This window comes from Taeniopygia guttata, chromosome 11 (genome assembly GCF_048771995.1).
Source record: "Taeniopygia guttata chromosome 11, bTaeGut7.mat, whole genome shotgun sequence".
Classification (NCBI taxonomy): Eukaryota; Metazoa; Chordata; class Aves; order Passeriformes; family Estrildidae; genus Taeniopygia; species Taeniopygia guttata.
The window spans coordinates 3,264,362-3,287,715 of NC_133036.1; the positions used below are offsets into that span (position 1 = coordinate 3,264,362).

The 23,354-nt window shown below is 38.6% G+C and overlaps 1 protein-coding gene across 7 annotated transcripts in view; it reads right to left on the bottom strand.

The window, feature by feature from the left end:
- Positions 1-23,354, bottom strand: part of ESRP2 (epithelial splicing regulatory protein 2) — a 41,999-nt gene that overhangs the window by 12,645 nt on the left and 6,000 nt on the right. For 3 of the 7 annotated variants that reach the window (XM_030282668.4, XM_012570230.5, XM_072934479.1), the window contains exons 4-14: positions 10,301-10,414; positions 9,155-9,269; positions 8,324-8,422; positions 8,148-8,202; positions 7,246-7,356; positions 6,288-6,420; positions 6,045-6,087; positions 5,253-5,554; positions 3,069-3,290; positions 1,525-1,723; positions 119-314 (exon numbers count right to left, since the gene is read on the bottom strand). In XM_030282668.4, the coding sequence (XP_030138528.1) occupies positions 119-314; positions 1,525-1,723; positions 3,069-3,290; positions 5,253-5,554; positions 6,045-6,087; positions 6,288-6,420; positions 7,246-7,356; positions 8,148-8,202; positions 8,324-8,422; positions 9,155-9,269; positions 10,301-10,414 (1,589 nt within the window). The remainder of the gene's footprint in view (positions 1-118; positions 315-1,524; positions 1,724-3,068; positions 3,291-5,252; positions 5,555-6,044; positions 6,088-6,287; positions 6,421-7,245; positions 7,357-8,147; positions 8,203-8,323; positions 8,423-9,154; positions 9,270-10,300; positions 10,415-23,354) is intronic. The other 4 variants (XM_030282671.4, XM_002191859.7, XM_030282670.4 and 1 more) reach the window with 2 other exon arrangements.

Sequence of the window (23,354 nt, forward strand, 5' to 3'; positions counted from 1 at the left end):
AGTTCCCAGGACTACCTGTATGAGAAGTACAAATTTAAGAGCTGCTCACAGGTGACCACACAGTCACCCACTGCACTGGGATGAAAGGTCAAGAGGAGCAGTGAAGCCTCAGGGTTACCTGGGATAGTAAGCTGTGTAGTTCATGTAAAGCTGAGCAGCCTGGGCTGGGTAGTAGGTAACAGCTGGAGGAGCAGCTGCAGAGGCCTGGGGTGTCCTGGTGGATGGCAAGAGGGCTTGTGGCTGGTAAAGGGCTGCTGCCTCTGCTGGGATCACAGCTGCTGTTTGGAAAGCAGCATAAGCTGGTGGAGAAAGACCTAAAACCAAACCAGGACACAGCAACAAAATCAGAATGGAGAAGTCTCAGATGAGTAACTCCTCTCCTACAGCAATGTGATTAAAACCATCTGGGTATGATTGATGAACACTTGAGCAAAGACTGCTCTCCAGCCTCTCCCCTGGAGACCTTTGCTACATTGCCACAAATAACAACCAGGGCATTGGGAATGAGTAATTCCTAAAAGTTCACAGCTCCTAGATCTGAGCAGTCTTGTCTATATGTAAATGGAAAGTAGGGAGCTTCAGAGTTAATAAAAGAAAGCATAAAGCCATGTGCATAGAGAAAGCAGGCGTGCACACCAACACACCCTGGTGTTTTCTAACAGAAGTACTCTGTGGGACAAAAGCACCATAATAGTGCTTGGGCATCCATAACTACTGACCATGAGACTTCATGTATAAGCTTCCTGTGACTTCAAAAAGTATTTTTAGGATATAGCAAATGGAAGGGAGAATGCCCCACTAGATCACTAGTCTGATGCATATTGATGAACAAATACCTGATTTGTACAAGAATAAAAAACTTGGCTTGGTGTGCAGTCAAATTGGTTTTATATACTATATTTGGCAGCTTTTTACTATTTTGCAAATACACATCAGTATCTGCTTTGTATTTTGGTAGTGAGATTAATTAGAACAGTACGGTAAAATTCCATTATAGCTCCTCAGTAATGTTCACTGTAATCTTAAAATAAAAAAAAATTAAAATCCATCTAATTTTACCACTCAAAGGTTGATTAGTTTATCATCTCAGTGGGTGTCTTCCTTCGAAAATAAGCCCAAAGAGTACCTTCTCAATGCTCTGAGGCAAGATAGCAAGAGCACTCATCGGCAGCTGGAATATAGAACTTCTCCCCATTTTAAAAATCCCTCTCATTCCAAGTAGGTTTCACTACAGGCAAGTCTACTGCAGAGCTCAGAAGAACAGTACACCCGTAAAAAGCAAAGTATGCAACAATTTCACTGGCAAGGCCTTGCTGCCCTCTACTCACCACCGAAAATACAATAAAAATGCCTCTGATCAGTCCCATTATTGCCCAAAGGGAACAATTCCAATCTTAGCATGTACACAGATGGATGATTATTGATCATGGCAAAACCCGAGTCAAAAGGTGAAAGGCCACAAAGCTTCAGCACCTACCACATATCAGCCTTTAGCAGCAGAGAGCAGAAGAATTGGAGACTTACATGGTAACTTACATGGCGGTGGGGATAAGCCACTACGATTTAAAGTGCCACCCATTAAAACAAAGTTCATCTCCTCTCCAGAACACTGGAATACTTCCACATAACGGTCCTTCATCATTTTTTTGTGACATTTTTGAGCCACCATGAAGGCTTTGTCAGCAGATTTCATTTGGATAAAAGCATCACCTGATGGTCGTCCCTAGGGAAGGTATGGAAGTAATTGTAGGTCAATCTGTTATGAAATCACCCAGATCACAAGAAATGCAGAAAGGATTAAGATCAAACATCTACTGAAAGCCTGTATCGTTATTCCTTTTCTGGCATGAGTGACTCACAACTCAACAATTCTATTTAGGAGCAGAAAAATCAAGACTCATACAGCAAGTACCCAGTTAACACAATGCCACTTCAGTGCTCTGCAGAAAGAAACAGAATCATGTAGCATGGAAAAAAATGGAGGCCTCTCATCCAAAAGCTGTTCAAAATAGGACTAACTTTCAATTTACGTCAGGCCACTCATGGCCTTCTCCACTTGAAATCTGAGCATCTCCAGGGGTGAAGGTTCCTTATCATCTCTGGGAACCTATTCATGTGCTTAGCTAATTTCTCACTGTGATTTTATTTTTTCCCTTTTCCATCAACTGGAATGGGGTTTTTTTTGATGTAGTTTATTTACATTTTCTCTTATTCTTTTGCTGTGAAGCTCTAGGAAAAGCCTGGCTTTGCCTTCCCTACAACTACTTTCATAACAGTAAAACAACTGTTTTAAAATAAAATAATAATGAAAACAATAAAAAATTTAATTTTAAATAATAAAAATAAATTTTAAATAAAGTTCCAGATTCTTTAGTCAAGTCCATAGCTACATTGGAAGTTGATTTGCAGGTCTGATTTTCTGCAATATGACAGGTGTACAGGTATACCTGTCTGTATAAAATACAAAAACTTCCTTAACCAAAAAAATATACACAAAAAAAACCCCTAAACTAATATAGTAGATCTCTTATTTGATTTCTTTAATACCTCAGTATTTGCCGTTAAGAACTTACTTTTAACACAAGACAAGAGGGAAAATATATCTCTATGATCACATCATTAAAATATACCCAAACCACAATTTTTAATTATCAACTCTTTAAAACCTGAGCAACAGCTAATCAAGTTAGAAAAACTTCATTTTGACACAAAGACCACACGAACAACACAGCAGGAACCCTGAAGCTCACAGAGCAGCTATGCCATCTAAAGGAGACATTTCTGTTGTGTATCTCCAGCCTCTGGCTGAAAACAGCCTCCAGGATAACGTTATCATTCAAAGAACAAGCTTCATCTTCCCAGACTATATATGATGCATATATACATACAGGGAGAGAAAAGTAAGGGTGTATGCAAAAGAGGAAGAGAAATGAGGCAAAGACAGACAAAGAGAACATTTTATTTTCCCAAGGTTGGAGAAGACTAAAGCCAAGATCAGATAAGCTGCCCTGACTTCTAACCTGTTAAATCACTGCAAAGTTACTCCTCCCACGCAAAAATGCTGTTACCTGCTGATTAAGGACCATGTGAACTCCATGGGGCTTGATATCCCCTGTGGCATCTCCCATAAATTCCAAGATGTCATCAATGCCAGCAGTGTAGGGAAGACCTCGGAGCCGGACGCAGTCGCGGATGCTGCCCGTGGCAATGGTGTATGGTGGGGGTATGACCGGAATGATGGGAGTTGGAAGAGTTGGAATAAGAGGTGTTGACATGTATCGATTAAGTACCTGTTGGCAAAAAACCCACAGCAATGCAGATTTACAATCATCTGTCTGAGCACAGAGCAGTTCTCACAATACCATTTCCAACAAACTCTTCTTATGCCAAATTATTGCAGCTAGTTTCCTGTTGGGCATTTGAAAGTTTTAAACTCAGAAAAGTAGAGGAGAAGGCTAACAAATTCAATTTGCCAGACCCCAACAACAGACTTTTCTTATGTCAATATAAAAAAAATTAAAAGCCAATTACTGTTCATAGTATCTCAAGAAGGAACATCTGCACTAATAAAGCAGTATTGCCATGTAGAGTTCTTAGTTAAATCAGGGTAAATTAAAATCAGTCATTTTAAAAGAACTGAGACCTGAAACAGCAAGTAAGTAAAAGCACTAATTATAATTATTCTAAAACCTGATTGGTTAAGTGAGGGTGCTTATTTGTTTAACCCCAGTGCTCATCTCCAAGTACAGAGGTTCTGGGGAAAAAATAAAAATTAAAGATAAGAATATAGGAGACTGATCTCAACATTTTCTCTTGACTCATTTCCAAATGATAAAAGGAACATATGACGCATGTTGGGGCTTACTGCTGAAAACCATTTTTAGTGATGATTATCACAAATAAACACATTCTAATGGAAGAGGTACTAAAAAAACAGGTTACAAAGATTTAGTTTTGTTAAAAGTGATTTGGCTTAGGGAGTTTGGTTCTAGAATCTCCTTGTAATGCATTTCAGGACAGAAATCTCTCTCAGTTGTATGGAGAATATTGCAATTACTTTGTACTAACACTAAATAGATGAGAGCTGACTTTACTTCTTGTAATTATTCAAACAAGTAGCCTATAATTTCCTAAGAAATAATCTCTTGCCCAAGCAGCAAAAAATTTCGGGTGTCAGCCTAGACAGCTGTTATAGAGGAAGAAGTAATGATATATTGGTAGAATATAAGTTATATCTAGGTGTCCCCTAAAAAATGGGAAGCACAAAATTTGGTTGCTGTGACAGAGTGGTTTTGTTTCTCAGAGGATTTTGCTTCCTTCTCTCTCAGGAGGGAAGTTGTGAAGGAGGGGGAAAAGCCACTGCCCAATCTTCACAGGACACAGATTCTTGGCTGTTGTAATATCCATATCACAGCAGTGGCAATGATCTACAAGTGTGGATATTCTTTCCCTTGCCCCATCCCTTCTACAGAAAGACTTCACCTGTCACATAAGTAGCCAGTAACTGTATGACACTTTTATAGCCAGTGCTTATGCAAAGACCAGATCAAATCTAATAGTGGTTCCCTCTGGAGCCATCAGTCTAGAAATATTCTGTGTCAGGAAGAAAAATACAATATGTGATATTTTTCATAGGGACAAGCTGTTGGTGACAAAACAAAATGGTTTTACCAATTTAAGAAGGTAATTATAGGAATTGTTGAAAGATAGGGAAAAAAGGAAATATATTACCTCGGGGAAAAAAAATTACTTCCTTTCACCAAAAAATCAGATATATCCTCTTAATACTTAGCTTCCAAGAAAGCAGTTGCTTATTTCATGCATCCAGATATGGATTTAATATTAGAAATTCTGTACATGGAGACTAGCATTTAAAGACAATACTGCAGATTTTCAAGAAGTATTACTACAATACTATCAATCCACTATATTTTTTTAGAATTATCTTTGTGATTTCAGTCAGCCTTTAAGGAGAATAAAATTATTCAATGATTTTTACTTTATAATCTGAAGGATGGTAAAAAAAAAAAAAAACGCCCAAGTGTGGCAGCTTAAAAAAAACCCAAAACAAACACTCCCTCCCCAAACAAAGCAAAACCAATGCTGCATAATTTTCCATGCCCATTCAGAAACATATATTGACCTCTCTTGACATTTTTCATATAATAAATGTTCATGGTGGTCTACAACACAAGTGTAAGAAGAAATGTTTCAACTGTTCAGTTTTGAGTTTCACAACCAATAGTTACAACCTGTTGGACCTCTGCTGCTGTGCTCCTGAAGAGTTCAATGTAACGTTTTCCAAGTATTTCTTTGTGCTTTTTAAGTGCATTCTGTGCATATTCTTCACAGGAAAATAACACAAATGCATCTCCTGTGGGCCTGCCATCTGGGTACTTGACAAAGAGAAGTCCCTCTTTCCCTCCTGTGACTGGGCACTCTGACCCCAGGAACCCCAAGACATCTTCCTGAGTAGCAGTGAATGGAAGGCCTCTCATCCTGATAATAACTTGATTCTCCTTGGATAAGAACTGGGCCACTTCATTGGAGGTGCCTGGTAGAGAGATAACAGCACATGGTCAATGGTCAGTGCTGGGCACCCAGTTCCAGGGATGCAGCTGCAGCAGCAAAGCTTTAAGGAAGAATACAGTAGGTAAACCATCAACAAACCCAGACAAGACCCAAAACACTGCTAACTCTCAGCCATCTATTTGGAGGGGAAAACCTCTTAATCTGCAAGTGTTTCATATTTTAATGAAATTGGAGCAAAGATGGGATTAGTGTGAATTGATACAAGACAGATGGATGCTTTCACTGCAAAGGCTGGTCATCCTCCCAAGAAGGAGAGAAGTTTGTAAACATCACAGCTCAAATGCTCACAGCTCAGTTTCAACCACGTGAAAACAGAACTTGACAGGGTCAAATATTCTTGGAAGGTAAAACAGGAAAACTACTTCATTATCTACTTGCATCCTTAGTCAAGGGAAAAAAAAATAACCTTCCTAAAAACTGAAGTAATCACATTGAACTCCAGCATCACTTACCTCCTGCAATTTTTAAGAATTCTTCCCCAGTTGCTTTGTAAACCTTGAAAGAAAGAACAAAGAAATCCACATGAAAATCACAATGTTCAGCTTTAAACCACACACACTTTCACAAGCAAAAGAATTGTGTTTTGGTACTTTGAGCAAAACAGAAGTGCAGTTTGGTTTTAAATGAGAATGTAGCCCAAAATATTCAGGTTTCTCTCCAAAGATTTGTTTCAAATCAAAATCACAACTTGTTACCTCAATGTATCTGCTACCCATGTGATGCTTGTGCCTTTCCAAGGCAAGGTCTCTCTGCTCAGAATTGACAAACCGAACCAAAGCCTCCCCATTTCTTCTTCCTTGAGAATTCAGACAAAGAGCCACACCACCTCTGGAAGGTAAAGCCAACAAATACAAGCTTAGTCTGAATCTTTAATACATTTAATAAATAATTGCATAAGAATAGTAAAGGAATCAGACTTTAACATGATGATTACATATTGAAAAAGTAATTGCTACTATCCACAATTTAATTTTTGTTGTAACACAATTATACTTTAAAATCTGCTTCATTGAGATCATGCATCTCATGCTGTTCACCACTTTCTCAACTCCCATAAACATGCAAGTTATCTCAGAGATGGACATTTGAACTTCATCACTCTAAATAAAAAAATATATATTTGCTCAGTGTTGGAGATCTGGAATATATATTAAGTGACACTAAGGTATTAAGGTATTCTAAATAAACTCACTCTCTTCATATATATGTATACACATACAGCTATACATAGGTATACACATGAATCATATGAAAATTTATTCCAAACAGTACTTAAAAGTTTCTGAATGTGACCTGTTTAGGAGGTGCAGAAGAATAATAAATTGGCACAAAATTAAACCTTTTTTCATGTCTTGGTCTCTGCTTTGATTAATGCAATAGGAGTTTCTCCCTTTTGATACTAGCAATGAATAAATGTGTATTAGTTTTCAATTGGTAAGTCTCTTTTCTTCTTCACACATTTCAAAACCTTTTCTTGCACCCCTAAGGCTGGTAAACCTGTTCAGCTGTCATGGCCACAGTGTGGGAAGGGGTCAAGTGGGGAAAGACTGAAGGACTCCAGTGAGGAGAGTGGGAGATGTATGTAAAACAAATATTAAAGGAACTTGCTATTAAAGGAAAGAGATAAAGCAAGGCAAATTCTCCTTATCTTACTTGGCAATGTTGAGTCCTTTGAAAAATCGAGCGATATCCTGGTCTGAAGACTGCCATGGCAAACCTCTGGCACGTATTACTGTCTCACTGTCCACAGTTTCAGATTTACTACTGCACAGAAAGAAAAAAGAAGACAAAGTAAGCTTTTATCCAGGTTTTCCAATATTTTATCGAACTTCAGATTGCAACTAATTGAATTGTAAATTGGGAGCAATATTTTCTGTTGAGACTCTCCTAAACCCATTATTCCTTTCAATAAGGAAAGGGAAGATAACTTGGAGAATTCTTTTATATCCACAACACTGTAGATGCACAATGTTGTCACCACACTGCAATACCTTAAATAAAAAATATGACAACTGCCTTAATGTAAAGTAATGAGGAACTGAATTAATTTTATTTGAAAGATCTAGCAATTCAAGCAACACAAATTACTTATGCCTAAAATATTTCAGTCTAGTCACTGAAGTGCATTCATAAAGAATGAGCCATCCTGTTCCTTCATCCCGAAACCCAACACTCAATTTAGCATGTAAAACCACTTTGGGAAGCACCACACAGCTCAGCTCATGTAGGGTGCACTGGCCATCAGCCCTGTTGACTTAGGGAAAGTTCACAAATATTTCTTCACCCTGGGTAAGATAAGCCAGCCTCGCTGCCATGCAGAACAGAAGCAAGAGAACAAAGAGCATTTAACTTGCAGTGACTTAAAAGAGCTGGACTAAAGTACAGCATTCAGCATGCCAGCCACCGTCTGGCTGCACTGGAGTGACTGCTGAGTACACTGGGCTGTTCTCAGGAGCCAGCCTGCTTTCACATGACCATGGGGAAATATCCACAAGCTTTCCTTGCTGTACGCAAGATCATCTTTGTTTGTAAACAACCGTGACAAAGGCACTTACCAAGGACCTGTTTCATACTTGTGTTTCACAGTTTCAGGCTCAGTAAATACGTGATCTGTGACAAAACAGGAAGTTTAACTATAACCAGAGTCAGAGATTACTTAAGAATGACAGAGCCACTGCCAATTCTTTCAGAAAAGAAGGATTTCAGCATTCAGTATAAATAGTTAACTTACTACAACCTTCTGAAAGCATGCTGAAAATGATAGCCACCATGGTCTTCACTTGCCACACGCCAAAGTCCTCCTCTGCTTCATCTGTCCCTAAGCCTAGATCTAAACAGGTGATTATAGAAAATAACAGACTTGCAAAATCCTTTGTAAACCAGTCATAAGGCTTTCCTGATATTAGCACAGAACTAATAATCAAGTGTACTGCTCTTAGCAGGGACATGTGGCTATTGGACACGTTACTCTGCTCATAAACTGGTTTATATTCACTTCAACAGACAAGAGTTTGAAAACTATTGAGAGCTTACATAATTTCAGAGTTAACAGTCCAAAGAAGGAAAAGCTGAGTACGTTCCTATCACTTTAAACATAACTGAACTTTAATCCCATTAAGATGGGCCCTAACAATCCTTCTAATTTAAATTGAGATGTAGAGTATTGTGTGGGTTTTGTTTTTGCTTTATTTTAAACTTGGTGTAGTCAGGATCATGCAAGATGACTATTATTGCAAACAGTGGAAACCTGCAGGCCAGCTAGTGCTGAAAAATCCCACTGACAGCTCAGCTTTTCCTTTAAGATCAAGTACCAATGCAAGTGATGCTTGTCTTTGGCAGGTTTACTAAATATGGTTTAAAAATCAATTAGATTCAATTTGGGGGAAAAATTACAAGCAGAGCCACTCCCCTGACACACACTTAAGTAGACACTCCTTCCACTTCACCTGTGAGTTTATAAAACCCATATCTAATTTTATTTTTCTAAACTCTGTTACAATCAGAGATGAAACTCAAAAGAAGCTTAACTGATTGTGGTATATAAGCTGCAGCAAAAGGATACATTCTGCCATGGTCTTGATAGTCTGATCTTTCACGGCGGCTGAACTAGGGTAGCAAGTGTGGAATTCTTTGCGCAGATCATAAAAGGAATAGAAGCAGTCTGATAACAAGTAGTTCTACAAGGAAGGCAAAAATGTTTGTTTTGTACATGCTACTCCTTTAAATTTCAATTAATACTTTTGAACTGAATGAGACACTCTCTGAAATCATGTAGTTCCACGTCACCAGCTTATTGGTGATGGAGCAGTTTGGTTCCTTTGTAACACAGTTCAAATTCCATTACTCTGTAGAAATGGATCTCTACATGAACAAAGTCAAATAGCCTCTGGGAGTCAGACCCATTCAAAACAGCTGGAGAGGACAGCTGGGAAAAAATATTTTGAAATGTCTATGTTTTGCTGTTTAACTTCCATTTTTGACACTATTTTATCTTTTGCAGCTACACTGCAAAGCAGATTTGTACCAAACTGTGATGACAAATTTTAAATAAATATTGCCACAAAATCTCTATCAGCAGCTTTCAGAAATAAGCCCTACAACTGGCCAGCTCCTTCCACGTCAGCAGCTCTCATTCCTGTGGGGCTCCTGCAGACCCTGCTAAGCCAGCAAACTCAAGAGCCACCACCTTGCACAAAGGCAAAGTTCTCCTCCCCATGCATGACAGGGTGCTCTAAACCCTCCAGGAACTTGGAGCAGAAACTGCTGCTTCATGTGGGAGTAGCAAACAAGATGCAGCTCTGCTTCCCACTGACTAAATGCAGATGGTGAACCACTGCCAGGCCACATCACCACCTGTGTGCTTACCCTCCACAGGACACTGGTTTAACACATGCCTAAGCAAAGCAGTAGTTCTCCATCACTTCTGCTGAGGTTTGATCTGTACCTCTGTTTCCACTCCACACACAGAATTTAAAGTACTTTTATTGCTTCTGTCTCTGTCCTGTTTTTCCTAATTTTCCTCTTCCTTAAGCTCATCTGGGAGTCCAAGTAGTGTGGCTGACTTTCAAGAGCAAGTGCCTAAAACAACTACTCAGGGCTCAGGGAGGGAGGGGATCATCCTCAGTAGTCTTGGGACACTCTAGTTCCCAGGTGGAATTGTATCACTCCCCTCCCATGCTGCCTCTCTGCCCCAGTTCTGATCTTGTACCTTCTTGGATGTTTCCGGGTGGAGAACTTGTCGGATGAGTAACTGGCCATCACTGCAGAGTGTGTAAGAGCTCCTTCCAAGTACTTTCAAATCACTGGATACCAGCTGACTAAACTGGAAAAACAAGCAAAAACTTTCATTGTACTGACTGGTAATTTCATGCACTGCCATTAGTTCAGCACTTTTTTTTTTAGGGAGATGAAATATGTCAGTATTTTGTAAAAGTTTTTGAAGAAACATGATGGAGAACAGACATGGGCTCCTGCTTAAAGTAAGCAAATAAACTGTATGCATTTGTGGAAAAGACAACAAGAACACCCAGAATATAGTAAAAAGACTAATTAGGAAGGTTTGGCAGAACTATGAGTTCATATGAAAAGTGATCATATTATATTAGTAATGTGCAAAATCTGGACTAACTACAATTTAAGTTATTAAATATTTGAAAGAATTTTGAAGATAAATCACAGTATTGATTTTTCAATACCCTTTCTTCACCTACAGCACATTTGACTTTGATTATGTCCTTAAAAATTATTTTTAATTTTAAAAAATTACCCATCAGGATTTAATAATGTTTCAACAGTAATAGATGAAGAAAAGCCAAACAAATAGTGATCTAATACCTTCAAAAGTAAAATTATAATCAAGTAACATCCAAGCTAATAAAGTTCTTGGTAGAGATGAAGGGTTATGAATACTAGATTTAAAAAAATTATTCCCAGGTCTAGGATGGCTAACCCCCAGCAGATTAATTCTCAAGAGGAAAGGGCTCCAGCTGTCTTGTTCAATGTTATTTTGTATCCTTAGATAACAGTTTCCAGCCTTTTATTACTCTATACCAGTGCTAAATGCCTAGCTCCTAATAAGTTAGCTAGCATATTATAGTACCTACCTGTATCATATCAGTAAGCAGTAGCTTGTTAGCTAATTTTCAAAAGGACAAATGTAATTATTTTAAACTTCCCTCTTGATGCTACTGCCTCCCAGGAAAGCATCACCTCACAAACAAAGCAATAATTGCAATCATGATGCAGTAGCCACCCACTGCTCTCAGCAACAGCTTATAACTCCAAAACAACCACCCCCAAAAACAAATTACAAGTTGACCTGAGACTCAGACAATATGTTAGTGCTGTCTTTTAACCTGTGTACAGAGAGAAAAGAGAGTTGGTTTGCTTTATCATAACACATGTGACACTACATCATTACAGTCTCTGCTCAGGAAAGACGATGCCCTAATGACCTGATCCCACAGCTACACAGAACTCACAGTGTGAGGAAGTGTTGCAGCACCTGCAGCACAAAGGAAAGGCTCCACAAGGGGAAAAAAATGATTTTAGAAGGAGCAGAGACATGGGTCCTACACATCAAACAGGGAACTGAGGGGCAGAGCTGGGTAAAGGAGGGGCACTCAGCTCAGCAGCTTGTGTTAAGTTGCTTCATTTGCAGATATATTTATAAACACAGATATGAGCATATCTATAAATTGATGTTACTTAATAGCAGAGAATATATTTGAAACTTTAAGAAGGGTGAATATCCCCCCAAAACAAAAAATTTTATAATACAATTCTGTGCACACTACCAAAACACACAAAAAGAAGAAACATACCACACACAGACAAAATAACAAACTAAAAATCAACCAACTTGCAGATTCACAAAGCCTGTTTCCTCCCAATTGCTCATACAGGTTGTGGTCCTACCACAAGCTGAAGTCTTGAAGAACCCGAGGTTTTAAAGCCAGTTATTGTCCAAAGATTATTTAAAGTCAGAAAAATGAGACCTCAGAGTGTTCAAAATACCTCAGTTGATGTGTAAACATCAGAAAAAGAAGAAAATTCCAGTGGACTCTGGAGGAACCACTTCAGAAAAGTAGTTCTGTGGACAGCCACAGTCACAGACCAGCAACAAATACTCTCACCACAATAACACACATGAGGAGATTTACCTTCTTACTAAATGCAGCAACTTATTAGCTGGGTTTTTTTTTAACTAATGGGCACAGTAAAGAGCAAATATTTGTAAAAAGGGGTTGGAAATGGTGATAGGAATCAGCCTCCAGAGGAGGTGCACAGGGATTCTTGCCAAAAGGAAGCAGAGTCTTACTGAAGAACAGCAATAAAACACTCCCCAAACCTTCAACTTTGTACCCTGTGTTACTGAAGATGCTCAAGAGCCAATACAGAACATGCAGTTAGGGAGCTATTTTGATCAGATACAAGAAGAAATCTAACCCACACAATTTGAAGAAAGCAGAAAATGTAAGCAGCCCCTGCTGTACACATAAGAATTGTAGATCAAAAAGACTTCATCAAGTTAGAAAACAAAAACAGAAAAATGTTTGCACAAGGAAGGAAATGCTCAGGTCAAATGGTGTAAGTCAAGTTAGTAAAAATCAAGACTGTTGCACTGAAATAGTCACATTTTTTCCAGATGGTGTTTCCCACACAACCTACAGCTGAAAAGACAACACAGATATTTTCAGAAGCCAGTATGAGTAGTAAAATATTGAATAAGGACACTGATAAGCCCAGAATTCCAACTGTACTAAGGTTTAAAGAACTCCCAAGGAGCAGCATTTGTTTTTATTTTTACCAAGCGTAAGTATTTGCACTGCATATTTATTAAATGTCAGTGATAACATTCAACACTGCAAACTCCTTTTCAATGGAACAATCAACATGTCAAAACAATACTCTACTTTTCTTACCAAATGCCAGCAGCTTAAAGTGCCTTAGATAAACTGCCACAAGGTTGGCAGGCCTTGCTGGGAGCTTATTTAGAAACTTCTATTTAAAAAACAGCCTGTTTCAAACTTTGGGGTGTACTGCTCTGGAAGAGGGCAAGAAGTCTGTGGGAAGAATAGTCAGGATACATAAGCAATCATTATCCAAACCACTTCAACTATGGCATGGCTTAACAGAGGAGAGGAGGGGGTAGCAGAGTGAATGGGAAGATTCACCCGGGATCAGAGCATAGGGCAAAATAGCCCCAGAGGAACAACAGACATTTGAGATCAGCCTGAAGTAGCTCCTTTCATCCACAGGAGATGTCTCCTAATTCTGCAGAGTTTGAGTATGAAAGGCACAGCTGTGGACCAGCTCTTGCTGCTACAGATTACACTGGCAACAGACACACATAACACATGTCAAACGTGTTAAAACAGCTAGGGCAGATGTGTTTGTAAAGCCACACTGCTCAGCACAAGAAGCCACACCAGTTAAGCAATTCAGATTGCCCAGGAAAAGACATCTTCAGCCTCCTTTCTTGCGCCACAGATTTCATGCAGCATTTCAAAAGAGAGCCTTGAACCGGCATCCACCCAAATGGAGGAAGCAAAGGACAAGTTAAGACCAGCACCAGATTTACATTACATTTTTCTGTCTCACATGTTGAACAACCTGTCCACAACTCTGTCATTTCATAAATTCCATTCCCATCTCCTTCACTCCACTAATAAAATCCATCTCAGCTATTTACCTGCTGTCATTCACCTTCCTGCTGCCGTCCAAGCACACCCCCACTTCAGCAGGCAAAGCTGCCCCACCTTAATGCTGCCCCCACCAAGCTCACACAGCCTGTCTGCCCTGCTGGTCTGCTCCTTTCACAGCAGTTACACACTGTTAATTACCTGTTTGCATCTTGCATCCAGCCCTCATTTTCACTGCAAGAGCCAGTCTATTAGCATCATCCTTTCTTGCTTATTCCACCAGATCAGTCTCTCCAGCAGAGCTCTGATGAGTCATTCCATGTTTAAAGGAATATGTTCATTAATTCCACATCAAGATTAAAAACTGAACAGAGAGAAGAGGAAGAATCAAACAAGCTGCTCTGTATACTTGCCTCCACGAAACCTAAAACAGTTCTTAGAGAAAAAGTGGTGAGAGGGAAGGACAGACTTTGAACACCAGTTTGAAAAACTGGCTAAACAGGATTTTGGTCATGTAGCTGAGAGTACAAAGAGATTGAAGAGACATGTTTTGCCAGCAGCAAAGCTGGATGAAAGCCAGCACAAGCTGCTATGTTTTTTACGGATGAATCCCAAAGGACTAAAATAACAGCCCCCTTCGTGTTGCCTTAAATATAGCCGAGTTAAGATGTAGATCTTGGAGAAACAAGAAGATTCTTCATTAAGCTTTTTCTACAGTTATGATGCACAAAAAACTAAAATAAACATCTGTCTATTTGGATAGTCTTCTTTCCCTTACTAAAAATAGCTGTCATCCTTGAGAAAGGCCACTGCATCTGTGCTGTGTCTGTGCCTGGCATGGTAATTAAATACTGAGATAATTCAGTCACAGAATGCACCCATGCTGTCAAATGGAACAATGTCTAAAACACCATGGCACTCTGGGGGATTATTCTTTCTTCAAATCACCTCAAATCACTTCAAAGTAATAGAAAATTCAGCTGCCTCTTATGCATCAGATTTCCAGCAGCTCCTAGTGAGTCTTTAGAACAGGATCTTTTCCTTTAGTCGTGCACAGAATTTCTCTGTTTTGCTTATTTTGGCCCTACTGACCCATCACAGCTAAGACAAGATAAAATCATTCAGGGCTTCAGAATTAAAGGCATCCTTGCAGTTTAAGCAGGTTTGGAATGCCATGCTAAAGTATAACATAAAAATCCAGAAAACAGCTTAGCTTGTAGTCCACACTTAAGCTAAACTTGAATCTATTTTCAAGTAGAAAGATGAGTTATATTTATCAATATTCTTTGCATAAAGAATAGTCCTCACAGTGTAGGGATCTAGTTTCAAATCAGTAGCATAAACAGGATGTTACTAAATTGCCCAGAGTTTACAATTTGGTGATTGCAGATGAATACATGGTCTATTTTCTGCCAGATCAGCATATCAAAAAGTGCTCATTTTTTCATCCATGCCTTCTTTAGACTTGAGAGGGTGAACAGATCATATCTGGTCCAGTCAAAATTGGAGACATGAGACAGAATGACGATAATTGATTTGGCTTAAAGACTGTAGGAAGACTTTGAACATGTTTAGCATTCTAGATTAGTGTTTTGCAAAAAGACTTCAAGCAAACAAAACAAAAACCATCAAAACAAACAAAAACCCAGACAAGAAAACTTTTTCAGGAATAATAGTTTTTTATCATTATTAAGAAGAAAATTTTCAGGAATAACTTAGAAGAAAAGTTATTTTGGTCTCCCTTAGGACTTACATTCTCATATATTCCCTTGAGCTTAAAAACCCCTCATATTACTAAAATGAGAAAGCGAAAATGAGAAAGTGAAAATCCACAGATCTGTAAAGTACCCTGAGAAGAAAAAAGTTTTGTCTGAGGCACATAAATGTGCACTGCTCACATCTCCTTTGTGCAAACCTATGACTAAAACCATACTGTATATAACCATGGATGTTTTCCAGTCTAACTTGTGTTTTAAAAAATCATCATCGCTTATTAGACATTACTGCAATTCACAACATTAGAGCTTTAGACTCTCAGGCCTTAGGTGTGAGTCATTCTTTCCTTGAGCTTATAACAATGATCAGTCTTCTCTCAGCTAACAGCAGCATGGAAAACAAAGGATAATCTTCAAAAAGGTTTCACTGAAGATTTTCTATTCCCAGTTCTGTTTCAACAGGCAAAAGGTACTGCAGTTGTTGCCTCAAAGTCTGATTTTATGCTAAGTCCTCTACAATTTATTCCAGAGAACACCCAAACTCAATTATACAGTTGCAGGTGTGGTTCCTGAAAGATCTCCAGTAGTTGAACAATGAAAAAGGTTGCTGAGAGAAGTTGCAGATTTTTCATAATTGAAGATACTAAAGAGCCAAGTGGCCATGGTGTTTGGCAGCCTGCTCAAGTGTCCCTGCTTCCAGGGCTTGGGCTGGACAACAGTTATAGGTGCCTTCCAGCCTCAGCTGTTGTGTGACTCCCATCACTTTGGACTCTCTTTTGCCCACTCTGCAGCTCCACCAAAGATCAGGACACCAGTGGCACCATGGTGTGTACCTGAGGTGCTCGGGGTGTTTGGGAAAGGACATGTTTTCCAGGATGAGGAGAAGTGAAGGACATCAAGAGTTGAGATGCAGCCAAATCTCATTAAAAGAACATGTCTGCCACTAAAACATAAGCAAGATTGAAGCACCACTGACAACACCCAACAATCCTGAAGTTTGTCCAAAGACTTAAAGGGTCTAATACAGCATGAGAAAAGTCAGGAGTAACAAGCCACAGCTTTGGTGTACAAAGCTTGCACACACACAACATACCATGATATGTCAGCCTTAGGGAAATATTTTCACTTGGATTTTGTGCCTCAATTCTTACATCCATGAGAATTTCACATTTATTTACAATACTCCCCATGGGCAGTCTTCTGCTCCTTCACTCTTCCAACCCTGGCAATAATGTCAGCTTTATCCACGCAATGGAGGAATTTAAAGCATGTCAATACTACTGGGAGGTGCACAGACTGCATTTCAGCACTATTTACCAGTATGATAACCCTTTATTGTGCTGGGTAACTTTTTAAACAGAGAATCCTATAGTAAGCCCTTGCCTTTGTTCATCTGTTAACTGATATTCCACATGGCTGATAATGGATACGTGGTGACCTTGTACTGAAATTGCTGTATGGAAAAAAAAGAAAAAAGTGTAAGCCCCAGTGTAGCCACAAGTTACAAGTAACTTATTTTCCCCTTCTAGCACAACAGGGAAAAAATACAGTATTTAGATACCATTTAGACATAAACATGAAAAAGAAATTGCCCCTTGGTTTTATTTCATTACAGGGCAAACATGCAGGAGATGACAGAGGCAGACCAAGTCCATTCACTAGAAATGTTCAAAAATAATATTGCCTGTTGATTTCTCCTATTAGGAGGAAGGCAATTATTTGCTCTACTGAACACTAATACATGAGATTACTTAGTGACTGCAGACTCACTTGGACAAAAGCATGGGGTTAGTTTCCAGCTTGCCAGAGAATCTAATTTTGCTCAGTATGACCAGTCAAGTTACATATCACCTTATGCCTCTTGATGGCCTAGGAGCTGCATTAAATAACAAAAAGACTAATCAGTCACGAAGGCCACCAAAATGTACTCAAGAGAGACATTACATAGTAGCCAAAACGAGTTAAGAGTCCAGATCCATCTTTGGAATTCTCAAGTTCAAGAGCAAGTTTGCCCTGCTAAGTCTCAAGGAGAGGCAGGATGTGGCACTGAGCTTCAAGCACTGGAGATTGACTTCATTATACTCCTTTAGAATTAATAGAGGGATTGGCAAGTTTAAACTTAGCTGGTGAGAGTAGCCTACAGCTAATTTCCTGCATAAAAATAAGTTTTAGTGTTGTTCAGCAACAGGTGGAACATGAAATCCAGAAACAGAGCAACAATTGTCATGGTTTGTCCGTCCAGTGACACTCTGTGGAGCATAGAAAACAGACCATTGCTACTCAGGGCTGTGGTAAACTGTTTTAAAGATGAAACTTGCACATTATTTCTTTGTGTGGCTCATTTTAATTGGACCTGGGTCCTTTAGCAGCAAAGTAAACAATAGCTAACTAAATGCTTTAATTCTTCCTAGGAAAGAATGCAAACATCTAACCTTCTGCCATGACAAAGATCTGTCCAAGCCATGCCACTTAGCCATTTTATGACCATTTTTGATTAATTATTTCTTAGATGAAAGTTTGAAACACCAGATTATTTGCATGCTTTCCAGCTATGGTATCTACAGCATCTAATTCAGGTAATGCATTAAGCATAAAAGGCAAGACCATGGCTCAGGCCCTCTGAATGTCACAGCAATCAGGTCACAGACTTTTATCTTCAAAAGCACAACCTGTTTTAATAAGAGAGTGTTGAAATATGCAGAGTACTCCACAAATAAGCTACTTGAAGTTAGCCTTGTGTAAGATAAAGCACCCCAGTCCAGCAACATAAGAATTGCAGAGTTTGTGGACTTACTTTACTACTATGTTATGTGTCAGGAAACTGCTAAAGAAAGAAACACTTACTGAGATAAACTACATTTTCACTTTAAATTAATCTGTGTGAAAGGTGCCATAGCTATCAAAACCAACAAAATCACATAAAAATATGCATATCTTACAAAATACTTTATAATTTGTTAGCACAGATTATTCATAAGTCTGATTTTAAGCAAAAAGAAAATTCTGAATACTACTAATACAAAAAAAATCCCAACTCTGTCAACCTTTTACCTACATTTCAAGCAGGTTTACAATGGTGCCTCACAGTCCTCACAGGCTGCTTGCTATCAGCTCAACTCACAGAGCAAGTCATTATAGCCTGAAAGACAAGGCTGAACATACTTTCCAAACTCTAGGTTTTAATTAATGCCACGACTGCAACATTTCCCAAAGTCTTGATATAAGCACAAGCTCTCTCTCTCAGTGTTCTATACCTCCCCCACTCCCACTCACCTCTGTTTCAAGGACAAACTTTCATTAGCAATGTGATCTTTAGCACTGGCTCTATTGACTGTAATGCTTGGTACTGCTCTATTTACTCAACACTACCTCATTGTTTGTAGTGCAAGCTTAACCAGTTGTAGAAGAATAGCCAATGCCTGCAAAATTAAAGCATTTTTTTAGTAGGTTGTTTCTCAAGTTTTTTTTTTTTTTTAGTAATACTCAGGGAAAGTAAAAAGATGAGGCAACACCAAAAGAATGAGACACTTAAAATCCACAATCCAGTTTTCTGCATGATTTTCTGATACTCCTGCCTCTCCATTAAACTCGTACTCTAAGGATATCATAAGCATGGACTTTCCTGAATAACAGCCTCGAAATCTATGAAACATCTTTGCTTATATAAGAATCCAAGTGATTCTTGATCAAATCCTTACAAATATGAGCAAAAGAAAGTCAAACTTTTTAAAATTGACTCTGCTTTGTTTTTTAAAGGGGGTTATGTTCCATTTCTAGTACAAACATACATTCACAAATACATAAAGGACAAGTGGAATTAGACTACTAAATCAGTTTGCCTTCAAGCTCTCAAACTATCAAGTCACAGATTATGGCAAGCATCAAGAATTGGCAACGACTCATAAGGAAAAACGAGAGTAAGAAATTATTAGATATGATTTTAGCAGTTCACAAATGAGTAAGATCAAAATTTACACTTGGCCTTCCAAGGGATTCAGACATGCCCAACACAAAACAAGGACACTAATGGTTACACTATTCGGATGTTGCTTCCTCGTACAGAGCTACATCCTCCCTTTCAGGTAACTTACTGCTTCCAAAGCAAGTTCCTTGTGACTGAAAGACTTGACATGAGTTTGTCTGAATGTCAAGCAAGTCACAGCTTCTTGTGATCAAATCTTAGCATCTGAGACTTACAGAGAAAAGGTGTTGATTTATATTTTCTTTTGTTTCTTTAAGCATAACAACAAGAACTGCAGTTTTCTTCTGCACTTCATATTTACAAGGTGCCATCTCACATGATTTACAATAAGCTGAAGTCCTGTGTAAGTTTAATTCTGTTGTAAGAAATAACACTGAGACACTCAAGTTATCAATAAAGCAAACTGCAAAACTCTGTCACAGTCATTCTTGTGACAACTATGTATTTCCAACTCTATCTCTCATGATCCCCCTCCAATGCAATGGTATTTGATTCAAGAGGATTTGTTGTGTTATACAATGTCTTGTGTATTTCTTAAGCTGCAAAGTTAACTTAAATCAACTTTCAGCTGCAATAAGGTCTGGTTACACAGCAACACTTCCACAGGGTTTCTTTCACTTTTATTTTTCAAGTAACATTACAATAGTTCTACTTTCCTCTTAGTGCAATTCACTGCAACAGACTTACTTACCAGGAAAGTAAACATCTTTACAGAAGTTACAGCAGAATTAATTTCACACATTGCCAATGTTCTCACAGCTCATTGTAATATTAAAGCACATGCTTACATCTCTCTAGAATAGGAGCCAGAGAATGGGAACCTCACTGATTGAGTTTTGATTTGAATGCAATAAGAATGATAATAAAAATTCAGAGACTGTGCTAGAGCTTTAGTAACAGAACCTTTCATTTTAAGCTAACAGGTGTCCAAAATCAGCACAGGAGCCAAGTTTTTGCAAGAAGGAATAAAAGTATTTCATAAATTTCTAACCAATATTTTAGTGTTAATAAAATATCCATTTCTCAATCCTTTTTTGCCATACTCTGCCCACTGCAGCTCTACAAAGAAAGGCAGCAGGAGGAAAGAGAAACGAAAATATTTTGAAATAAAAGTTTGGGAGAAGTGAGAGAGTTGGTTTAAGTTGTTTTGATTTGTCTCTCATGAAAAGGGGTGATCATTTGAATTTCAATTCCCAATACCTTTTGCTTAGTATTTCTACCATAACTCACATCTACCTTCACAGCATGTGGATTTAATGAATGAGGGACAAATAGGCAAAGCAGCTGTTTGTAAACAAAGGAAGAACAGAGTCTATTGTATAGAAGTACGCTGGAGCAAGTTGTGAACAATTTAAAGAACATCACCACAGATTTATTAGAGCAAAGCACTGAAACATGGCTTGTAGAACAAACATGACTTCTGACTCAAGACTCTCCTAGAACACATGTCAAGGTGTCTTTCAGAGCACCAGGATTTCCCCCTTCTACTGGAATAGGGTTGTAACTAACAGAAAACAACATGATATCTCTGTAGGCAACAAAAAAGCTTTTCCAGAGCAGGTAGGAGATGGCAAAGACATGAACATGAGGGAGAATTACTGGTTTTGTTTCTATCTAAGAGACATAAAATTTCCACTTTTAACCACAGAAATGATAAAATGAGAGAGGGTTGACATTATGTTGCTAAAAATTAATCTTTAATCAGCATTTTTAGTTCTGGCCACAACACTGCTTTGCTAGCAGTATCAATTCTAGCAACTGTCCCTCAGTCTGAAAGCCAGCTGCTCAGCAAAAAGTGCTGCAAGAGATTGACAGAGATGTTGCCCTCATTTGGCAGCACCCAGCTACCCAAGAACTTCCTACATAACTTAAAAGTGTTGGTTTATTAAAAAGGGGGTGGGGGGAAATCAAGTAAACCAACATACAGATTGAGGAAGTCTGCAACCCTTTCTCCACCAGAGGAAGAGAGAAACAACTCAGGTTTGCAGAAAATGCAGACAAATCCACACAAAGTTTTCTAAACTGCTTCCATGTTAACAGCAAGAACAGATAGAAGCACTGCACATATAATTACTGCCAAAATAATAGACTACAAATCATAGAATCATTTAGGTTGGAAAAGATCTTCCAAAACACTGAGTCCTATCATCAACCTAACAGTACCAAGTTGACCACTAAACCATGTTGTTAAATGCCCCATCTACATGTTAAAATTCCTTATGCTTCATTTATTCCTCAGCCACTTTTAAAAACTCTGACAATAATTAATTAACATATTTCCAGTGATTTTTTCAGTAGCTATTTAGAACAAGCTAGAGGAAAAAAGTTCAAAATCTCTGAGGACCATGCAATCCAGTAATCTTTGTATTAAAATGCTTCTACCCTCTATTTTGCTGTCTTTCATTGACGTTAAAAAAAACTGCAAGAAATTCAAGTATTCAGACATACTCTAGCTGTGGAAACATCCAAATGTATGAGTGACACAGTTTACAAACATGGCACAACATCACTCCCTGTGAAGACAGGCACCTCAAGCTGTTCTGCAAGCTCATAGTATAGTTTATTTGTTCATATATGCTAATCCCAGACATGGTAATTAATTGTTACTGTTCAACTTCACCAGAAAATGTAGCAACATCTGCTATCACAAAAATGTCTACTCATAACCTCAAACCACTGGGCCAAATTATTCACTTCTCATTAATATTGGCACTTCTAGTTTTAAGAGAAGATAGCCCAGCTTGCCAAGGCTACCACACTTTTATATCTATAAGGAAAAGAATATGCAGCTTTAGACAAATTCTTTTATCTAATTCTCTGCTCATTCAAAAGTGAAATGTACCTAAATACAGGAACAAAGCAAGGGAACCTTCCCATTTCCTACAGGGGATACTTGAGGAATTCAGATAAAAGTACTGCAGCCATAAGTGCTGCAATTAACAAATAGATTCACATGATCTACATATGCATATTTCTGTACACACATATATATTTAATATATCAGAAGAACTGTTTATGCTATCAAGTATTTTCTGAGCTTTTTGAGGGAACAGATTTGAGTGTTTCAATAATAATGTTATGGGCTACAGAGCTGGGTAGCTCTGAGAATTTGTAAAGAGAAAAATAGTTCATCTAGGCCATCACAATAGAATTGCAACTAAGGTTCTGAAAAAAGAGTTAGCCATAGTTAAAAACCAATAAAAATCCACACTGCAACATCCTACAGCTACAGGAAGCATTAGCACATCCTTTATTCCCCACAGTAAATACTGATGATATTCCAATAAGAAGTATGCAACATGATTTAACCAATCCTCATTTATGTTTATCAGTGAAAATAGGGAGCCATTGGACGTTAGTAAATGTGAAAACTCTACGTAAGGCTACCTGCACACAGGACACTCAGCCCCCCTGCAATAGCAGGAATCTTTCATTTACCTACTCTGACAACCTGCAGGCCCTTGTGTCTATCAGGAAATCCTTATCACTCACTGCTGATGCCAAACCAAGGCCACAGTTTCACATAAATCGCTCAGTGCCCTACCTGTCCTAAAATTTTACCCTCCTTTCACCCACACTTTAGTGCTATGGCTGCCTTTGGGAAAACTTCCTAATCTGCCACATGTGCATCAGACAGAACCACTCCAAACCAGAACTGCCTTCAACTCAGAACTCAGTGCCCTGCTCCAGTTCAATCTGCATCCCCAAAGACCTTTGTTCTGGCAGGATGCAGGAGGGAGGGCCAAGTAGCAGCACCTGCCTAAATGAAAGGTGCCACTGAAGTGTTCAGGGGCAGACATAGCTTAAGCTGGTATCGCCATCAAACATGTTGGATCATGAAAACACAAGCAAAGGATGTAGTTTCACAGGATGTGAACTTAGACAGCAAAGCAGTTTTAAGTTCCCAACCCATCTGCTCAT